Source organism: Oncorhynchus masou, chromosome 15 (assembly GCF_036934945.1).
Source record: "Oncorhynchus masou masou isolate Uvic2021 chromosome 15, UVic_Omas_1.1, whole genome shotgun sequence".
Classification (NCBI taxonomy): Eukaryota; Metazoa; Chordata; class Actinopteri; order Salmoniformes; family Salmonidae; genus Oncorhynchus; species Oncorhynchus masou.
The window spans coordinates 36,102,267-36,121,354 of record NC_088226.1 but is presented as its reverse complement, the minus strand read 5'-3'; the positions used below and the strand labels follow the sequence as shown (position 1 = coordinate 36,121,354).

Below are 19,088 nucleotides of genomic sequence, written 5' to 3'. Positions count from 1 at the left end.
GTCCGACAGTAATCAGACAGCCTGACACTGAGCACATAACAGTCTCAGACCAGACTCTGAGAATGATCTGCGTCTCGGTCTGTCTTCACGTTCCAGTGTGTCACAGTCTGTCTCAACTAAGCCATTTGTGTCTGAACAATATGATCAACTGATGACGTACGTTCAAAATAACTATTGGACTGAAGTGGAGGGGGGGGGAAAGACTCACATGGTAATAGATCGCTCGTGTTGTGTCTAAATTATTGAGACATAACAGAAAGTTCGCACATAGGAATGTAAATATTTATGGAGTGGTATTCTCTTACTGTCCTAGCTAGCCTCCCTGTGACCTCCAAACGAAACAGACAGACGCTTTGTCTATGCGGGAGAGGGTTATACGGACGGACGGACGGACAGACACAGACCACATTTATAATCCTATCGTGGAAACAAGCCATTTCAGAGTGTTTAACTGAAATCCATCATGGATAGACTTTTAGGAGTCTCTCTGATACTTGGGCTAAATAAACAGAATAGTCTTTATTAAGGAAAGATTCCCTAGCTGTCTGCACATAACAGAGCCCTGTGTTAAAGTGTTAGCAGTTCTCACTCTGCTCTGGTGGTAGTATCTGGTGAGTCCTCAATGATTGTCCATCCATCCATGTGTTCTGTCCAGGCACATGCCCGAGCAGGCACGCACACATGCAGTGAGACAGGTGAGATTCAGTGACAGCCGGCTCCCTGCGTTAAATCCGGGCACATAATCAGAGGGCAGTTAGAGAAGGTGAGAAAATGCAACAAAGGACGGCGCTACCGCCCTATGAGTGTGTGTGTGTGTGTGTGTGTGTGTGTGTGTGTGTGTGTGTGTGTGTGTGTGTGTGTGTGTGTGTGAGAAAAGACACTCAGCGGACAGGAGCATAGGTGAAAAATGGCGACAAAGGACACCGTCGCCAGTAAGAAGGTGAGAGTGTGACAGAGCATGTGCAAGCAGACATGCGTGTAGCCTATTCTGTGTACGCAGAATTCTGATGAGAGTGCAATGTCCGGTACCCCTCTGTTCTCCTGCTACCCAGCCCCGCTCAGAGAGATGAAATACAGGTCCAACACAGAGCAGCCCAGCCCTGTACTGGCTAAGAGGTACGCTAGCTCTTAATCACTCGAGCCTCTGGCTGCATCCCAAATGGCATCCTTTCCCTATATAGTGCACTATTTTTGACCGGAGCTCTGGTTAGAAATAGTACACTATATAGGGAAATGATGCCATTTAGGACACAGCCTCTGTCTGCATCCTCTGGCTCAGCAGGGCTGATGAAATCAAGGGGTTGTTATGTGATGCTGGCCGCCCATAGATTTATGACCCTCTTCATGCCCTCTAACCTCCAAACCCTCCCTATTTAGTTTGATCAAACCACTCACTATTGGTCCAGCATGTCAGCACTGTGTAAAGTACCATCAGCACTCAAATCATACAATGGCTGTCTATTTCCTTTAGGTAGGCTTATTGACTATATTGCTGGCAAAGCAAGAAAGTTGGGATTAACATTATAGACTGGATTGTTATGGGTACCTTTCCTATAACATGGCATTTTATGATGTTAATTTGACCAGTATTGTTGAAGCAAAAATATCCTGCAGCAACAGGATTTGAAGGTTTAGTCCATAATGTTGCGTGATCTTTGGTTAGGCTATTAGCTGCCAAAAATCTGGCCACATGAAAAGTGCAATACTGTTAATATAGCCTTGTGTAACTGCAAATTTTCAGTGAATTTATGTAAATCACGAAGCTCTGCTCTGCTTTTCCTGTGGTGCAGGAAAACTCTCGGCAAACAAAAGATTGATCAAATTAAGATCCTTTGTATATGTAAACTGCTTTGTGTGTTTTCAATTCAAACCAAGGCGCCAAACGTGTCTTGTTTCGGTTTTTAGAAGGACACATCCATCGGGGCCTTTTGTGTAAAAGCTTTCCAATGCCACATTGATGTGCTGTCAGAACCAGTGGTGGCCACTAATTGGTTGAATACCCGGGGCGCAGGGTGGTTGAAGTTGTCAACAAAGCAGCATGACAGAAATATGACACCACATTTTCGAACTACCGGTAGTTTCTTTGAGAACATATATAAAGCAATCTGTGCATTTGAACAAGATCTTAAATACACCCATTTCACTGGCCGCCACTGGTTTAAAACAGATTAGATTATAATATTCAGAATGAGCAGCAGGGTCAAGAAAGAGCACAGCCATGGGAAGTAGGGGTACTGAAGGGGCAGCAGCACCATTAAAAGAAATATAGATTTTTTTAAACATTGAGCCTTAACTAGTCCTCTATTAGTGGACCAATGTAGCCCTCTGTAGTGCATGTAGATTTTTGTTTTAGCTATCTACTTATCAAAGGTAGATAACTGGCTAATTTTAGAAAAAAAATCTACCAAACTATTTCTCAATGTTTTTCAAAATTACTGTAGCTGGCTAATTAATTTGATCGAGCATTATGATACACACGGTTTTATGTTGTTTTAGTCCACACAACATGTCGCCCTGTAACCTACAGTGGAACCTGAGGGAAACGATCAAATTGGCCAGTCAACGTCATGCTTTTTTTGTCCTACCAGATCCACGATGAGAAGGTTCTAGCTATTGTATCGCTTTGTCCGACTCTTGTTGGATGTAGATGTCCAGTTTATCAGCTCCCAGGCTCCCATGACTATTATGATTATTTATTTACAAGTTAAGATCGAGTCTCATTTTTGCTAAAAATATTATTATGTTATTGATCGACTGACTATGACTTTTCAGATCGCCCAATAATGCTATCTGCAGGGTTAGCTTCAGGAAAATAGTGCAATTCTTCAGCCATTCCTGGACTTGTGACCAAAAACAGCTACATATGGACAGTACCAAAACAAATGATCTAATGATTCTGCCTCTTCGCAGCAAAATCTGCAGAGCTGGGAAGGTTGTATCTGTCACGCCCTGATCTGTTTCACCTGTTCCTGTGATTGTCTCCACCCCCTTCCAGGTGTCGCTTATTCTCCCCAGTGTTTTTATCCCTGTGTTTCATGTCTCTCAGTGCCAGTTCTTCTTGTATGTTAGTCAAGTCAACCAGTGTGTTTTCCTGTACTCTTTTTGATAATCTTCCCAGTTTTGACCCCTGCCTGACTCTGGACTACTTTCCCAACAGCTTTATCATCCTGCCTGCCCTGAACTTGATTCCGCCTGCCCTTTGGTACCTGTTGAACTCTGAACTGGTTCTGACCCTTTTGCCTGTCCATGATCATTCTCTTGCCTTCCCCGATTGGATTAATAAATAGTGTAAGACTCCAACCAACTGCCTCCTGTGGCTGCATCTGGGTCTTGCCTTGTGTCATAATAGTATCCCCCATATAAATAACATTCTGTTGGTTGCAAAAATTGTGTAGAATAATTTAAATGTAAAAATCCTAAGTTTTGAATCAGGCGTTGTTTTGCATATCGGTTCATAAACCATGTGCCATGGAATCGGTAACTCAAAAATGTCTTCCCAACTATTTTGCAATCTATATGGCACGGCTATCAATTTTTTTGTCCTTACAAGCCCTTTTAACCAACAATGAAGTTTTAAGAAAATAATAAAATAAAATAAAAGTAACATAATTAAAGAGCAGCAGTAAAATAACAATAGCGAGGCTATATACAGGGGGTACCGGTACAGTCAATGTGCAGGGGCACCAGTTAGTCGGTAATTGAGGTAATATGTACATGTAGGTAGAGTTAAAGTGACTATGCATTCCTCATGAAGCTGGTCGAGTGTGCAAAGTTGTCATCAAGGCTACTTTGAAGAGTCTGAATTATAAAATATATTTTGATTTGTTTAACACTTTTTTGGTTACTATGTGATTCCATATGTGTTATTTCATAGTTTTGATGTCTTCACTATTACTCTACAATGTAAAATAAAGAAAAACCCTTGAATGAGTAGGTGCGGCCAAACTTTTGACTGGTACTGTATATATACACTCGACAAAAATCAAAACACAACATGTAATGTGTTGGTCCCATGTTTCATGAGCTGAAATAAAATATCCCAGAAATGTTCCATATGCACAAAATATTTATTTCTCTCAAATGTTGTGCACAAATGTTCTTATAATCCCTGTTCGTGAGCATTTCTCATTCACCAAGATAATCCATCTACCTGACAGGTTTGGCATATCAAGAAGCTAGTGCACCTTGTGCTGGGGACAATAAAAGACCACTCTAAAATATGTAGTTTTGTCACACAACACCATGCCACAGATGTCTCAAGTTTTGAGGGAGTGTGCAATTGGCATGCTGACTGCAGAAATGTCCACCAGAGCTGTTGCCAATGAATTTACTCTTAATTTCTCTACCATAAGCCTCCAACATCATTTTAGATCATTTGGAGGTATGTCCAACCGGCCTCACCACCACAGACCACATGTAACCAAGCCAGACCAGGACCTCCACATCTGGCTTCTTCACCTGGCAGTCACCCGGACAGCTGATGAAACTGAGGAGCATTTCTGTCTGTAATAAAGCCCCTTTGTGGTGAAAAACTCATCCTGATTGGTTGTGCCTTGCTCCCCACGGCTGCGCCCCTATCTAGTCATGTGAAATCCATAGATCAGGGCCTTTTGAATTTATTTAAATTGACTGATTTCCTGAAATGAACTGTAAAAATGTTGAAATTGTTGCATGCAGCATTTATATTTTTGTTCAGTACAATTTCTACACTTGTTTTTGCCATGTTTAATCTAGATACTGAATACTTTTACATTACATTATGGGAGCTAAACATACAAATAAAAAATATATTTTTTATTTAAAAAAAAAAAATAATAATAATAATAATAATAATAATAATAATATATATATATATATATATATACACACATGTATAAAAAAAATCCTGAAAGTATATATTTTTTGAAAGTACTAAGGACTAATGTCACATGAAATTATGTCTTTGAAACATTCAATTGAAATATTGTAGAAATCCATTAATTCCTATGGAGGACTGATTTTCTGAGGAGTGCCAATATGGCCGACCAGTAGCTTAAAAGCCTGTCATTGGCCAATACATAGCATCAACAATCCAGGGTTTATATACATAATTGGTCCACTGGCATCCGGTTTATACAGGCCAACATCACATGCGCACTTGCACTCAGTGCGCACAGGGAGAAGCGCGTGCAACGACGACGTCATCACGTCATCCAAAAACATGGCAGACATTGGATGAATTTCAAATATCTTCAGCTGTGAGTGATGAAGAAAAACAAATCGGCCTCGGGGAAAATTATTTGAATAGTTCAATTGATATTTTACGCACAAAAGTGAAGACCAAAATGTCTTATTAGGAATTTCCAAATATGCCTTCTCCATGTGGCCTTGTATGGAAATGGTATTTTTGGACCGGGCGTCAGATAAACTGCAGTACCGAAGCAAAACTATAGGACCGGAACCCTGGCCCCTTACCATAGGAATGCAAGACAGGGGAAAACAACAGCAAGCCGAAAATGATCCGCTGGAGTCCTGTTTTGCACCGGGGGGGAGAGCTGTGATGGCATCTGTTATGGTAAAACCAGGAATGTATCCTATCAATGAAAGATGGCTGGCCAGGCCTGTAATAGGCTTGGGAGAAATAGGCTAAGTAATCGATAGTTCGATTGTAATTTAAATAGAATGACAGATGTTTGCCATTATCTAATAGAATAGTAATTCACCAGGAATAAAACTCCATCCTTGGACCTATTAACAGGTCAGGTCTCAAACAATCATGACCTGTCAGCAAGAATGAATAGAACCACAACTTCATGGTTCATAGCAGTATGTAGGTCTGTAGCCCAAGGACCAAGTTGTGCTTTATTTCCTCGCAACTTCAGCCAACTGCCACTGTTTGCATGGTGAAGGACCACTCTCCTCAGTCGTAATAAAACGGATTGTTTCCGGGTTTTAGGGATACAGTATTTACAACCTAACTTCCGTTCACCCAAAAAACGTATTTGGGGTCTCCACTCAGGTGACGTTAGGTTAAAGACCAGCTGAATTATTGATTGGATGGATGCCTTATTTTCAGGAAGAGAATTTAGGACTAAGATGAACAGTAATAAATATATTGTTCACCGTAGGCCTACTGACCACGAACAATATACTTCTGAGTTATTAGGGGATATTTAATATTACATGCCAAATGCAGAGCAACTGTTGGAGCCTGCTCATAATCTTTCTAACAGCAAAATAAAACAATAGGTATATAACTATATAGATAGGCCTACAAAAGGCATAGCCCCCATACAAATCCTCACCATATCGACTTTTAGTTTTCGAATCTTCTCATCTAGGCTCTTCCTCTCTGTGATGTCTCCGTCTTTGGTCTCCGGTGAGTTCAACTTGGCATCTCCGCGTTGCGTTGACGCCTCTTCCCGCATCCACTTTAGCAAACCCTCCGGTGTCTTCCGTCCGATTTTTACCTCCAAATCTTTTAAATCTGGAACAGAGTCGTTGGAAACTGTGCCTTCATCCATAATCTTCCGTTCTTTGTTAAATCAAAAGTACACTACGTCCTCAGCTGTGTTTCTTGGATATCCTTGTCTGTTAAACTGCAATAACAGACATCTCTAAGTGTAATGTCTGGCATCCTATGACCTACACAACTCCTCCACAATCAATGCGCCAGAGAGATAATAGGATAAATAATGCACCAGTTCCTTTTATATTTTTTTCAAATATGCCGAACACTGAGAAACATTAATAGACTATACTGCTGTTGAGCTCATGGATGTAGAACATAACCTATTACCATTGCAAACACGTCGATATGGTGAAGTTAGTGCGCTGTTATAGCCTATTCCCAGTATGCAAAATGACGTTCCAGAACTTTGACATCAAGTGCATTTCAGATGCTGAATTAAAGGTTAGAAGACCTATTTTCCAGACGTTGAAAATATGTCATCTACAGGATATTGAAAAAAGTATTTTTCCATAATTGATCATATGTCCAAATTTAAACTACTATACATTCTCAATTATCACAACAATCATTTTTTATACTTAATATAAAAGATAACCCAATTGAAGATTGCTTCCATCTATTTGCACTTATGCTGGCTTTTTCAAAACCAGCAATTATTTTCCGATTAGTCTATAAAACAGACCAAACCAACAGACCATTTCAAATACAATAACATTCTGAGTAACGGTTAAGGATTTGTTTTATTGCTATGACTGATATGTTGTTATTTATTTAGTTTAGTCGAATGCACTGACTGTAAGGCACTCTGGATTAGACCATCTGCTGAATTACAAAAATGCAAATGTGTTTTTTAATTACTTGCAAAGCATGCTGGGTATTATTCTAATGTATTCCGCCCCCAAATAAGTACAAATTTGGCTGTTGCGGACCAGATCCAAATCTGAACTAATCATAGACCTCGGGTATGTTTCACAAATTGGAACATCACTGTACATCACTGTACAGTACATCACTGCTTCATTGCTCCAGACCAGCGCAAGGGGGAGTTAGAGCACTGATTATGCTTTTGGGTCCCAAGGCGCTAATATGTCACTAACTGACAATGAATGGGTGACATAAACCAAATAGAAACGGATAATTGTGCACAACTTCAAAATGTAATTTCGCCTCCCGGGTGGTGCAGTGGTTAAGGGCTCTGTACTGCAGCGCCAGTACAGCGCCAAAGACTCTGGGTTCGCGCCCAGCGACTCCTGTGGCGGGCCGGGCACAGTGCCAGGTGCACAGCGTTTCCTCCAACACATTGGTGCGGCTCGCTTCCGGGTTGGATGCGCGCTGTGTTAAGAAGCAGTGCGGCTTGGTTGGGTTGTGTATCGGAGGACGCATGACTTTCAACCTTCGTCTCTCCCGAGCCCGTACGGGAGTTGTAGCGATGAGACAAGATAGTAGCAACTAAAACAATTGGATACTATGAAATTGGGGAGAAAAAGGGGTAAAAATTTAAATAAATAAAAAATAATCATTTCAATGAACTGAATGATGAGGATGAATAAGGTGATTGAATTTAGAACAATAGTGTAAGAATTGCTATTCCTCTGTCCTGCACGCTGTTTCTGTTTCTACTCGTCAGTAACACTAAGGTTTTTATACCCAGAGAAACTAAAATGTTCAATTATATTCCATGATATTCTTATAGTTGATGGTGCAGTAATAGCCTTGGCACTTACATAAAGCTGAGTGACTCACTCATTCATTGCTTTGGATCAAAATTAATAAGGATAAAGATTCTTTCTGATAATCTTTAATAGGAAAAAGGAAAAATATTACCACCATCTCTTGCGCATGTCACTTTCCATATGGATCCATAACGAATTACTATGGGAATAAATATCCCTGAATGACAGAAATATTGGAACAAAGTAGGCTAATGAAGGTAAACAAATTGTTGCTTACTGGAAAATACTCTTTCAAAATTATTGGAAGAGGCAAGTGGAAGGGGGAAAAGACAGCATTCAGAGGTCAAGATAGCGCTGTTCTGAGACAAGCATGGGGACTGGTCTTGATAAATTAACCAGATTTTTTTATTTTCACCTAATCTCCATTTGGGTATAGGTTAGATTACAATTAGGGTGTGGAAATGTTATGATTATTTTGGTCTTACTGTAGTACTGTAGCCTACTCCCGACCAGTCACGTTGTACATCGCCATTATGGGCTATTAGCAGGACAAGAAGGAGGATATGGGGAGAATTGTATCATAAAATGTATGTCTTAGTTAGGTTGGCTGTATCACAACCGGGCATGATTGGGAGTCCCTTAGGGCGGCACACAATTGGCCTAGCGTTGTCCAGGTTTGGCCAGTGTAGTCCGTCATTGTAAATAAGAATTTGTTCTTAAATGACTTGCCTAAAGGTCATGTTGTACAGCGTTATATTTTCCTAACAGAAATCTGAGGGTTTCGTTTTTAGTTGTTCTTGGAATAGAAACATAATATTAATCAAATTAATTAAGCTACATTTCTTCAAATCAATCCCACATACTATGTTCCTACAAAAAAGGTTTATGAAGCGATGGTGGGCTTTTGGTTTCTCTCCCTCTAAAAACAGAAATAATTCTAAATAACAAACTGACTTTATTTACACTATTAGTATGAATGTCTCACCTCATGTTTAAGAATGGCCTTTTTCTCGCTCACATTCGGTTATTTGAAAACCAAATCATCTCCAAAATATCGTTATTTTTTAAACAAACCATAGAAAGTTGGTTGCAATTTCAGTTTAATCCACTAGAAAAGACAGAACAAATAATAAACAAATATTGTGGTTAAACTCAAATATACAAGTTGATTAAAAAATATATAAATTGGAACCTTTAACAAGTGGAAGGGGGGAAAAGTAGTATTATTAACCCTGGTTTTCACAAGTATAGCAGGCTGTGAATTCTGAAAAAAAAAATTCTAGGAGGTGCTGTTAGTAGGACAATATATATTGGTCATATTAGTCATGGCTCCTGATTGTCACAGTGGTCTAAGGCACTGCATCTCAGTGCAAGAGGCATCACTACAGTGCCTGGTTTGAATCCAGGCTGTATCACATCTGACCATGTTTGGGAGTCCCATAGGGCAGTGCACAATTGTCCGGGTTAGGGGAGGGTTTGGCCGGCCGGGATGTCCTTTTCCAAAAAATAGGCACGGTGGGCTTTTGGTTTCTCTCCCTCTAAAAACGGAAATAAATATTTTGGCCTTTATAAATATTATTTTGGCCTTTATTCAGATTACAATCACTCACTTTCGGTTATTTGAAAATTAAATCTCCAAAATATCGTCATTTTTTAAACAAAGTGATTATTATTAATTCATTTAGAATTATATAAAAGCGCCTTAGATACTGTCACAGATCAGATTTGCTCTTTTGAAAAATTCCCCTTCGATATTCATTTAGAATCCTCCATTCTCTAAATGTAATTATTGGCGGAGAGTCACATCATTGAAAAAAATATTTTTACATATACTGTATGCCTAGCGTAGGCGACATGAGTCTCACTAGTGTAGAGTAATATGCTGTTAAAAGTGGTGTAGGTCTTATTTATTTAAAAAGCATATTGAAGTTAGAAGCAATAGGATTTGAAGCAATAGCCTACCCGCGTGGGGTCAACTATTTCAGCACCATTTCGCGCTGCTTTGAGACAAGCATGGGGACTGGTCTTGATAAATCAATGAGATTTTATTTTCACTTAATCTCCGTTTGGATATTGGTTAGATTTACAATTAGGGTGTGGAAATGTTATGCTCTTAGTACTGTAGCCTACTCCCGGCCGTCATGTTTTACAGCGCCATATCTTCCTGGCGGAAACCCTGAGGGGTTTGTTTGTCGTGGAATAGAAACACCCTAATATTAATCTAATTAATTAAGCTACATTTACTTAAATTCAATCCCTTAAAATCATTCCCATTCTTACAAAAAAGGTTTTACATTTTCTCATACAGCCAATATTGAAGACTATCAAATGATTCTCAAAGATGCCCTCTGGTGTGTTCAAACTAGCACTAACTAGCATTAATGGCAACAATGGCTGACAATTAAATAACGTGCCATAGAATTCTGCGGCAGCCCGCAAGGTGTGATGCAGTATGACACAACTTTTACAGGAAGAACCACTGTATGATACGGTACAGGACAGTAGTTTTATTCATTAGAGCACAGTATGGTACAGTATATTTGACTTTAATTTAGTACAGTACAGTACAGTTTAGTTCAGAAGAGTACAGTACAGTGAACTCTACTTTACTTTTATTTACTGTACTCTAGTGTTCTCTACTGTACTATACTTTTCTTTACTTTACTTTACTGTAATCTGCTGTTCTCTACTGTACTGTACTGTGCTGTCCAAACTTGTGAAACATAATGTCTATATTTGGCCTAAATCAAGGCCGGTTCTAATCGCACCCAAAAATATGTCCAAAAGATGTTGCCTGAAGTCAATTGCTTAGTGGGTTGAATTGATGTGCCCATCAGCTGAAATAAATACACTTTCACTGGGCTGTATTATGTTAAATTCCCACTGGAATTGGTCAAAAAGTACATTGCTTCTCGGTGGAGGTATATCTATAATAATGTGAAGCTTTCTCAGAAAAGAGTCGCATAAAGCTATGAAATAATAGCATGCACTTATCTGTAGTCCAGACGATTGGTTTTGCTTCAGTTCTCACTATGGAATAGTCCTTTCTGGGTAAGGCTAGTAATTAGTTACGCTATTCATGAAATATGCAACAGAGAGCTGAATCCAGGAGTCCAGATTCCACCTGCATGATAACATTGACAGCCGCAGAGAGAAGGGAGCGCACAACTTAGCTGCCATAAGTAGCCTACTGTAAAACATCTTTACTGAGTACCACAGTATGAGTCATAATACCCGTAAAACTCGGAAGTAGTTCCAATCGTTTTTTCACCATTCATTTTCTTGCGTCTGAGATTTTTAACTACTTCATATAAGGTCTGTGTTTCGTGTAGGCTTACCCTGGAGTGACGTATTGATAACCGTGCAAATCTCTCTCGGACAAGATAACTTCTATCAATATATTTGTCTGTAATTGTCCCACAAAAATGAAACAGTAATTAGCCACTAATGTGGCTATCATACAGAACTACACATCCTGTCGCAAGCTTTGGCGTCATCCCTCAAAGCATATTTCACCATGCAGGAACCTGTCAAGTAGATATTATAGCCTTTTTAGTTTGATATCCTGTATTTCTTATGTGTATTCTTGCTTCGAATTTTTCAAATTACCTAGCTAGCTACCTTAAATACATTTAATTACTAGAATTACCATCTGGACTTTGTAGCGAACTAGCTAACCTTAGGTCTCTCCGTCGATCTGAACCCAGCTCGCACAGTGGATCTGGGCCGATTCCGGCTGAGAGTCAGGGCACTCGGCTGAGAGTCAGGGCACTCGGCTGAGAGTCAGACTCGGCCGACGTCATGTGGCCCGAGTCTTGTCCACCCTTGGCAGTATTACCTATGGCTAGGATGCGGGGAATGAGCTCGGAACGATTCTGGTGTAAGTTATCTGGCCCAGATGTATTACTAGGGGCTCGGGACGATTCCGGTGTGAGTTATCTGGCCCAATGTATTACTTGGGCCTCGAGCCGATTGTGGCTACTCTCTGGTAGATGATTACAAGGGCTGCTTTATATAATTAACATTTCATTATTTATTTATATTTCCAGATTTTCCTCATTGTTTCCGTGGTAAAAAAATAAAAATACTTATTTAAGAGTCCTGTTTAAGTAGTATTTTAGTATTTTGATACTTTGAGCAAGGCAAATTGATAAGCATTAAAAACTTTGTGGATGGGGCCTCCTGAGTGGCGCAGTATTATTCTAACCTCATAGTGTGGAAATAAATTTAAAATGCAAGAAAATCAAGTTTTTGACTGCACTAGACCTTTACAACTGCAACATTCTCTACGCCCCATGGAAAAATGTGTGAATTGCAGGAAATGTATTTTAAAACATGACATTCTCTCTCCACTGTAAAGAGAGGGGCCAGTAAAATGTTTTGTAGCGATGTGGGGGGCCTGTCATGCTAAATAATGTCCCCCGGCCAAATAGTGCCCCCCTCTACGTCACAATGGATTTCAATAAACTGTTAGCGTTCATTGCTATATCAGCGGTGGGATGAACTAATGATTTGAATTTGAGATCAGTTCAGTCTAAATTACGTTCTTTTCATCGTCGCTATGCAACATGGCTGATTTCTGCGACAATTTAGCTGTTTAACAAGTTTTGTTAAGCTAATAAAATGGAAACATTAATTCGAACAACTTTTGGGTACCTTGTTAACCTTACAACATGAAATCCATGTCTTAAACATTGCTACATTTCGGGAATGGCGAAAAAAGACGTGTAATCTTTTTGATACATTAAAATAACTTATCTTACAGATCAGGAGTTCAGCTTATTTACACTCCATCCATATGCAAATCTGTTAGAATCATACATTGGCTTGTCTGGCTGTCATGTTTTAATTTGAACCTGTCCTTATCTACACTGAAAAAATATAATTTCAGTCGTCCTCTATTATGATCATATTTTTCTGTCTGGCATATCTCATTAGTATAAACCTTGTGGTTGAATATATATGTATCTATTGTAGGTCCTAGGATACAACAATGAATCATGTGGAACAAAGAAATACCATCAAAGGATAGCATACAACTTACAATAATGAACACCTTATGAAACAGCTGAGAAACCAACCTGACAATATTTAAGATTTTTAATACATAAACTTTGATCGTTTTTGGTGCAGTTGTGTCATTCATATTTTTTCACAGATTTGTTGTGCACTCACATGGCAATCATAGACTAAAATACTGAATTCTGCTGTGTGGAATATAGCGGTGGTTGCTGTGTGGGTGGGAGGTTCTGCCTGTCACTTGTTCTCAACAGGCAGCCAGTCTCAGAAGGGGGACTTGAAGAGGGAGACTGCAAAGTCCAGGCGCGGCTGCTCTCTTTGCTCTGAGTGTTTACAGTGCTAGTGTTTTTAGATAATCTGTGTTTCTCAAATTTTACGTGCCCAGTATGATAGTTTTCTTGCTCTTTCTTAGCAGATAATGACAACAACAGTAGCTGTACATGATGTAATGAAAAGTTGGAAGGTGGTTGGTAATGGAGAACATCAGGTGGATCCACGTCTGGGTGTTGGGCAGAACCCCTAGCTCATGGAGAACAGGAGCAGAGTTAAAGGGAACAGGGTAGGAGACAGAGACGTAAACAAGGAAACACACAGGTTACACTTTACTGTGAGAAAATTTGATGGATTAGTGCCGTGTTATAAATGGGAGATATGTACTTTTCAACACATTTGGAAGGTATAGCCTACCTCAAGCTGGCCCCCCTCAGACTCAGATCACAGAGAATCAGACTGATCCAAACTCACTGGTTCTGGTGGATGGGTTACCTCCTGGGGGGCTCGGACAGTCGATGGTCCTAAAGTCATTTGGAGAAGTAAATTGAAGAGGTATATTTTTATAAGCTTAACTACCATTTCTTGCTTTCTCAAATGTCAACCAAAGTTTAACATACTTTGTCTATTGGGCTTCACCGAAGTGTAGGGCGTCAGTGCTTCCAGTGGTCGACCGTCCAACTGCTCCAACTGTAGAAGATTGTTGACTTCCACCAAGGTAACCCTAGGAAGACAAAGAGAAAAATATCAGTGTTAGGGAAACTGAAACAAGCTTCATGTTATTTTGTGTGCAAATGCATATAGTTATTATAAAGATTTTTTATATTCACTTTAACAGATGGTGTCCTCAGCTAGGAGAGAAAAAGCAGCGAGATTTCCCAGGCCTCGCCTTCCTTTCGTCCTTCTTCCAAACCATGAATTCGCTTGGATGTCGTAGCACTTGGTCCCCTTCTTGACTCTGCTCCGGTAGCTCTCCTTTTGTTTCTCCTGCGCCTTGTCCATGTTCAGTCTCACCTTGATTTATGACAGGAATACATGCAATTATATTTCATGTTACAAATACATTTCTTACATATCTCTTGGAGGGCAAGAAAATAAATTAACAGCGGGCAATCATTTTTACCTGGTCAAAAACCTCCACATCCTTCTCAGTCCGTGCCTGAAGGTAGTACTCGAACGCGTTCTGATCTGGTTTGACAACTTCCACCACATCAGGTGGGGTTTCAGTGATCTGAAAGTACGTTATACAAAAATAGCAATAGACAAACAACAACACTAAGTCAATCACAAATTTGAAAGACTACAGTGTATGCAATAATTGGATATACTATCACAATTTTTCAACAGCTGCGGCCCCCGTCCATACTCGGCATGGATTCTGCTGTTGTGTGCAAAAAGAATTACCTTCAGGTTGTTCTCCCACCCTTCTTGGAACCAATCAAGGGACTTGCCATTGGCAGTCTTGAGGGTCTGGTTGGTCCATTCACCAAATCTGGAGGAGGGGGTAGAAAAGCGACATTTATTAACAATGTAAGATATTGAAATATGTCTGATTATGTACCATGGAAAAAGAAATTGTAAAAAATAAATAAAACAAACCATTGGTGACAGAATAACATATAACATCCGTACCTTGTTCCAGCGTTAGAGAGATTACTTTATTCTTACCCGTATCTGTGTCATACACTATACAGATTTTTTGTAAGGATACTGACACACACACACACATTCTATAATATTGAACTCTGCTGTGGTCAAATAAAGAAACCATAACAACATTTTAATGTGGACACTTACCGATCATGTGCCATGGTGAAACAACTTTGATGGGCTTCAGCCAGTCTTCACCCTCTCAAACTTCTAGCAGGCTAGACAGGGTACTGGCCTTTAAAACCTCTTAAGGACCGTACCCTTTTTTCAATTTTCGCATAAAATGACATTCCCAAATCTAACTGCCTGTAGCTCAGGACCTGAAGCAAGGATATGTATATTCTTGATACCATTTGAAAGGAAACACTTTGAAGTTTGTGGAAATGTGAAATTAATGTATGAGAATATAACACATTAGATCTGGTAAAAGATAATACAAAGAAAAAAAACGTGTTTTTTTTTGTTCTATCAACTTTTGACATGCAAGAGAAAAGCCACAATATATTATTTCAGTTTAGGCACAATTTATATTTTGGCCACTAGATGGCAGCAATGTATGTGCAAAGTTTCCGACTGATCCAATGAACCATTGTATTTCTGTTCAAAATGTATCAAGTCTGCCCAAATGTGCCAAATTGGTTTATTAATACATTTTCAAGTTCATAACTGTGCACTCTCCTCAAACAATAGCATGGTATTATCTCACTGTAATAGCTACTGTAAATTGGACAGCGCAGTTAGATTAACAAGAATTTAAGCTTTCTGCCCATATCAGATATGTCTATGTCTTGGGAAATGTTCTTGTTAATTACAGCATCATGCTAATCACATTAGTGCATGTTAGCTCAACCGTCCCTTGGGGGGTCACTGATACCATAGAGGTTCATTATTTATTCCTATTCAACAATATGGACTTATATAAAGACAAATACATGGTAAAGAAAGTGTTATATCTTCAGTCGTTTCGGCCCTCTGAAGCAGCAGGTAGTAGGCAGGTTGTCACTGTCAAAAACACCGTCCTTGGAGAGCAATTCTGAGGTAATAATTTTGTGTGGACTGAGCAAGCGTTTATGGGGTGAAATAGAACTAAAACTGCCCGCATTCTCCTTCCTTCGCAACCGCTATGAGGTAAAATAGAGCCAAGCAACCAGCATAGCAACGGACAGTTTGGTTCATTACGTAATCCGGTCAGAATGTTGCAAGTTCTAGCAACATAAGCTAGAACTCATTGAATCCCATTGTGACTTAGAGGGGGACACTATTTGGAAATCTGTGATACTCTCAGAGGTCCTATAGAGATCAGAGATGGTCCCTAATTTAGAGAGTCTCCGATGCTATAAATGCTTTTGCTTTTACTACATGCTATGGCAGTGTTTTTCATTGACACAATGAAAAATGAATGAAATAATGGTTGTTTAGTTAATGGTATCTGGTAGCTTGCTGTGTGTGTTTGCTTCTAATGGTAATCCTTCGTCTGTGTTAGTAAATTGCACCGTTTATTGTGCTGCACATATTCTTCTGTTCTACTGAATGCTTGTTTGATGTTCTACCATGACTAACTCAATTTGTTTTGAGAATGACAAATACCACGTAGGCCTTCAGTATGTAATTTATTAGTCTATTACAGTCCACCTGGTTTTACAAAACCCAATTTTTCATCACATGTATTTCCATCAATAATTTATTCAAAAAATATTACACCTGAATTTTACAGTGAAAATATTACCAGTATACTAACATAATGTGTGTAGTAATTATATTTTTATTTCAGTAGCTAAATAAAGAGGTAGGCATATCAGCTCCAGCTAAAACTTGGATTGAAAACACGGAGCAATAAGATCTCTGTGTGCAGGCAGCCTGCTTGTTCAAGTGCACTGGTCAAAATACCATACAACAGTTTGGACAGAGCGCCCAGTAGGCTACACAACAACAGTGCTGGAAAACAATGACAATTTCTAACTTCGAAAAGATTTTACTGCTAAGTGGTAGTCCCTGTTCTCCTTCATTCATGATTTACTTTTGTAAGTAAGGTGGTGTTTTGTTGGGGAGAAGAACGTCAAGGAATTTTGGGGGGGCTAATTTTATCTCGCTAACGTTAACTCAATGGCTAATTGTCCATGGACATAGTACGTTTTCAATTTTACCTGTTGTAGCTAGCTAGCTAACGTTTTGAAATGTTCATATCTGTTTAGTTAATGACAGTAAGTGTGTGTGTGTGTGTGCGTGTGTGAGAGAGAGAAAGATGGCTGGATGGAGAGAGAGAAAAACATTGATTATTTGATTTTGATGTATTAGTTTTGTGCGTAAATAAGCGAGAGAGAGAGAGATGGTTGGATTCTTATTTTTGTGTATTTTGTATTTGACAATCCAATACATTTTGCCTGTCTCTGCTCCCCACCAACATTCATTCAACATTAATTCTAACATTACAATTCTCAACTGCTTTTTTCAATTTCAATTCTTTTTTTTTCAGGGATCTTCTAGCTTGGATGGAAGATTGGAGGAGGGAACAAATGGGAGTACAGTAGTTCTCCAGCCTGCTGACTAAGAAATGTAAATAGTCTGTATTTTGCTGTCTATATCTCTCCGAATGTCAGCCTGACTGCCAGATTGCTGAGGGGCAACATAGTCAATGTCCTTGCTATGCTAAGTCTGACTTAGTGAAGACCTTAGGTAATGGTTAATCATGATTTGTTTCTTTCCTTACAGTTCTTGAAACATGCCAATGACCTCTATAGCAAGTACTTGGCCAAGTTACCAGTGACCTATTCCGCCACATCACAGGGAAAGGAGAGAGCAGAACCACCCCTCCTTAAATCCATAGTCATTGACTAAGTTTAGTGTGCAAAAGTGTAGTTTTTTTTCCGTTTGATCCTCTTATCTTCAATGTGTATTGAATCCTAACCAGCTTTGTAAGAGCTAGGTTTGTACAGCTATGCTGATGATCATTAATGTTTTTTCTCTGCATCAGGTCTCACTGAGACTGGATTCCTCAAGATACGTGATATTCAGCTGCCCATGATTGCCTGATCTTACACTCTTAGCCCCTTTCTTGCTATCTAGAACCTAAAAAGGTTAATCCGCTGTCCACTCTTTTTTGGTTCCATGTAGAACCCTTTTGGGTCCGGGTAGAACTATGGGGACAGCCGAAGAACCATTTTGGAACCATTTCTTCTAAGAGTGTAGTGTAACTTGATCCAATTGAAGCAGCACCACTTTAAATAATATACGTTTGCAAAGCAAATTAAATCCTTTTTTAACTCGCCTTTCTTTTCAGGTTCAAACCCATTCCACAGACACCTCCCTTGGTGAATAATGCGAAGTTTCTCCCATTTCTCTCTTGCTCATTCTCCATGTCCCTCACTCAACCACATGTGCAGTTGCAGAGAAGAGGAAGTGATTTGATAAAAACACAGTTTTCTAACAATGTTTGTTGAAGGAATGATATGACAGACAACTGTTAAAAATATGTCATTTTATTGTCTATTTATTGCCTCTTTACACATACTTACATTTTTGCTATTACTTTTCTTTTAAGAAAAGAACCTCTGTCCGGGTCAATCTCCTCAGGATTATGGATGGTGCTGATTATAAAAAATGTTGTTTGAATATTACCACATTTACAGTGCCCTGCGAAAGTATTCGGCCCCCTTGGAACTTTTGCCACATTTCAGGCTTCAAACATAAATATATAAACTGTGTTTTTTTGTGAAGAATCAACAACAAGTGGGACACAATCATGAAGTGGAACGACATTTATTGGATATTTCAAACTTTTTTAACAAATCAAAAACTGAAAAATTGGGCGTGCAAAATTATTCAGCCCCTTTACTTTCAGTGCAGCAAACTCTCTCCAGAAATTCAGTGAGGATCTCTGAATGATCCAATGTTGACCTAAATGACTAATGATGATAAATACAATCCACCTGTGTGTAATCAAGTCTCCGTATAAATGCACCTGCACTGTGATAGTCTCAGAGGTCCGTTAAAAGCGCAGAGAGCATCATGAAGAACAAGGAACACAC

General features: G+C 39.3%; 1 protein-coding gene and 1 long non-coding RNA gene across 2 annotated transcripts in view; one reads left to right on the top strand and one right to left on the bottom strand.

Moving 5' to 3' along the window:
* LOC135556190 (leucine rich adaptor protein 1-like) overlaps positions 1-6,800 on the bottom strand; it is a 21,783-nt gene extending 14,983 nt beyond the window's left edge. Inside the window, exon 1 of the mRNA XM_064989184.1 lies at positions 6,285-6,800. Within this exon, the coding sequence (XP_064845256.1) occupies positions 6,285-6,503 (219 nt within the window). The 5' untranslated portion in view covers positions 6,504-6,800. The remainder of the gene's footprint in view (positions 1-6,284) is intronic.
* On the top strand, positions 5,201-19,088 carry LOC135556191 (uncharacterized). Its single transcript, XR_010457957.1, has 6 exons — positions 5,201-5,554; positions 13,556-13,702; positions 13,820-13,968; positions 14,058-14,131; positions 14,252-14,379; positions 17,537-19,088. It is a non-coding gene; the product is annotated as an uncharacterized LOC135556191 (long non-coding RNA).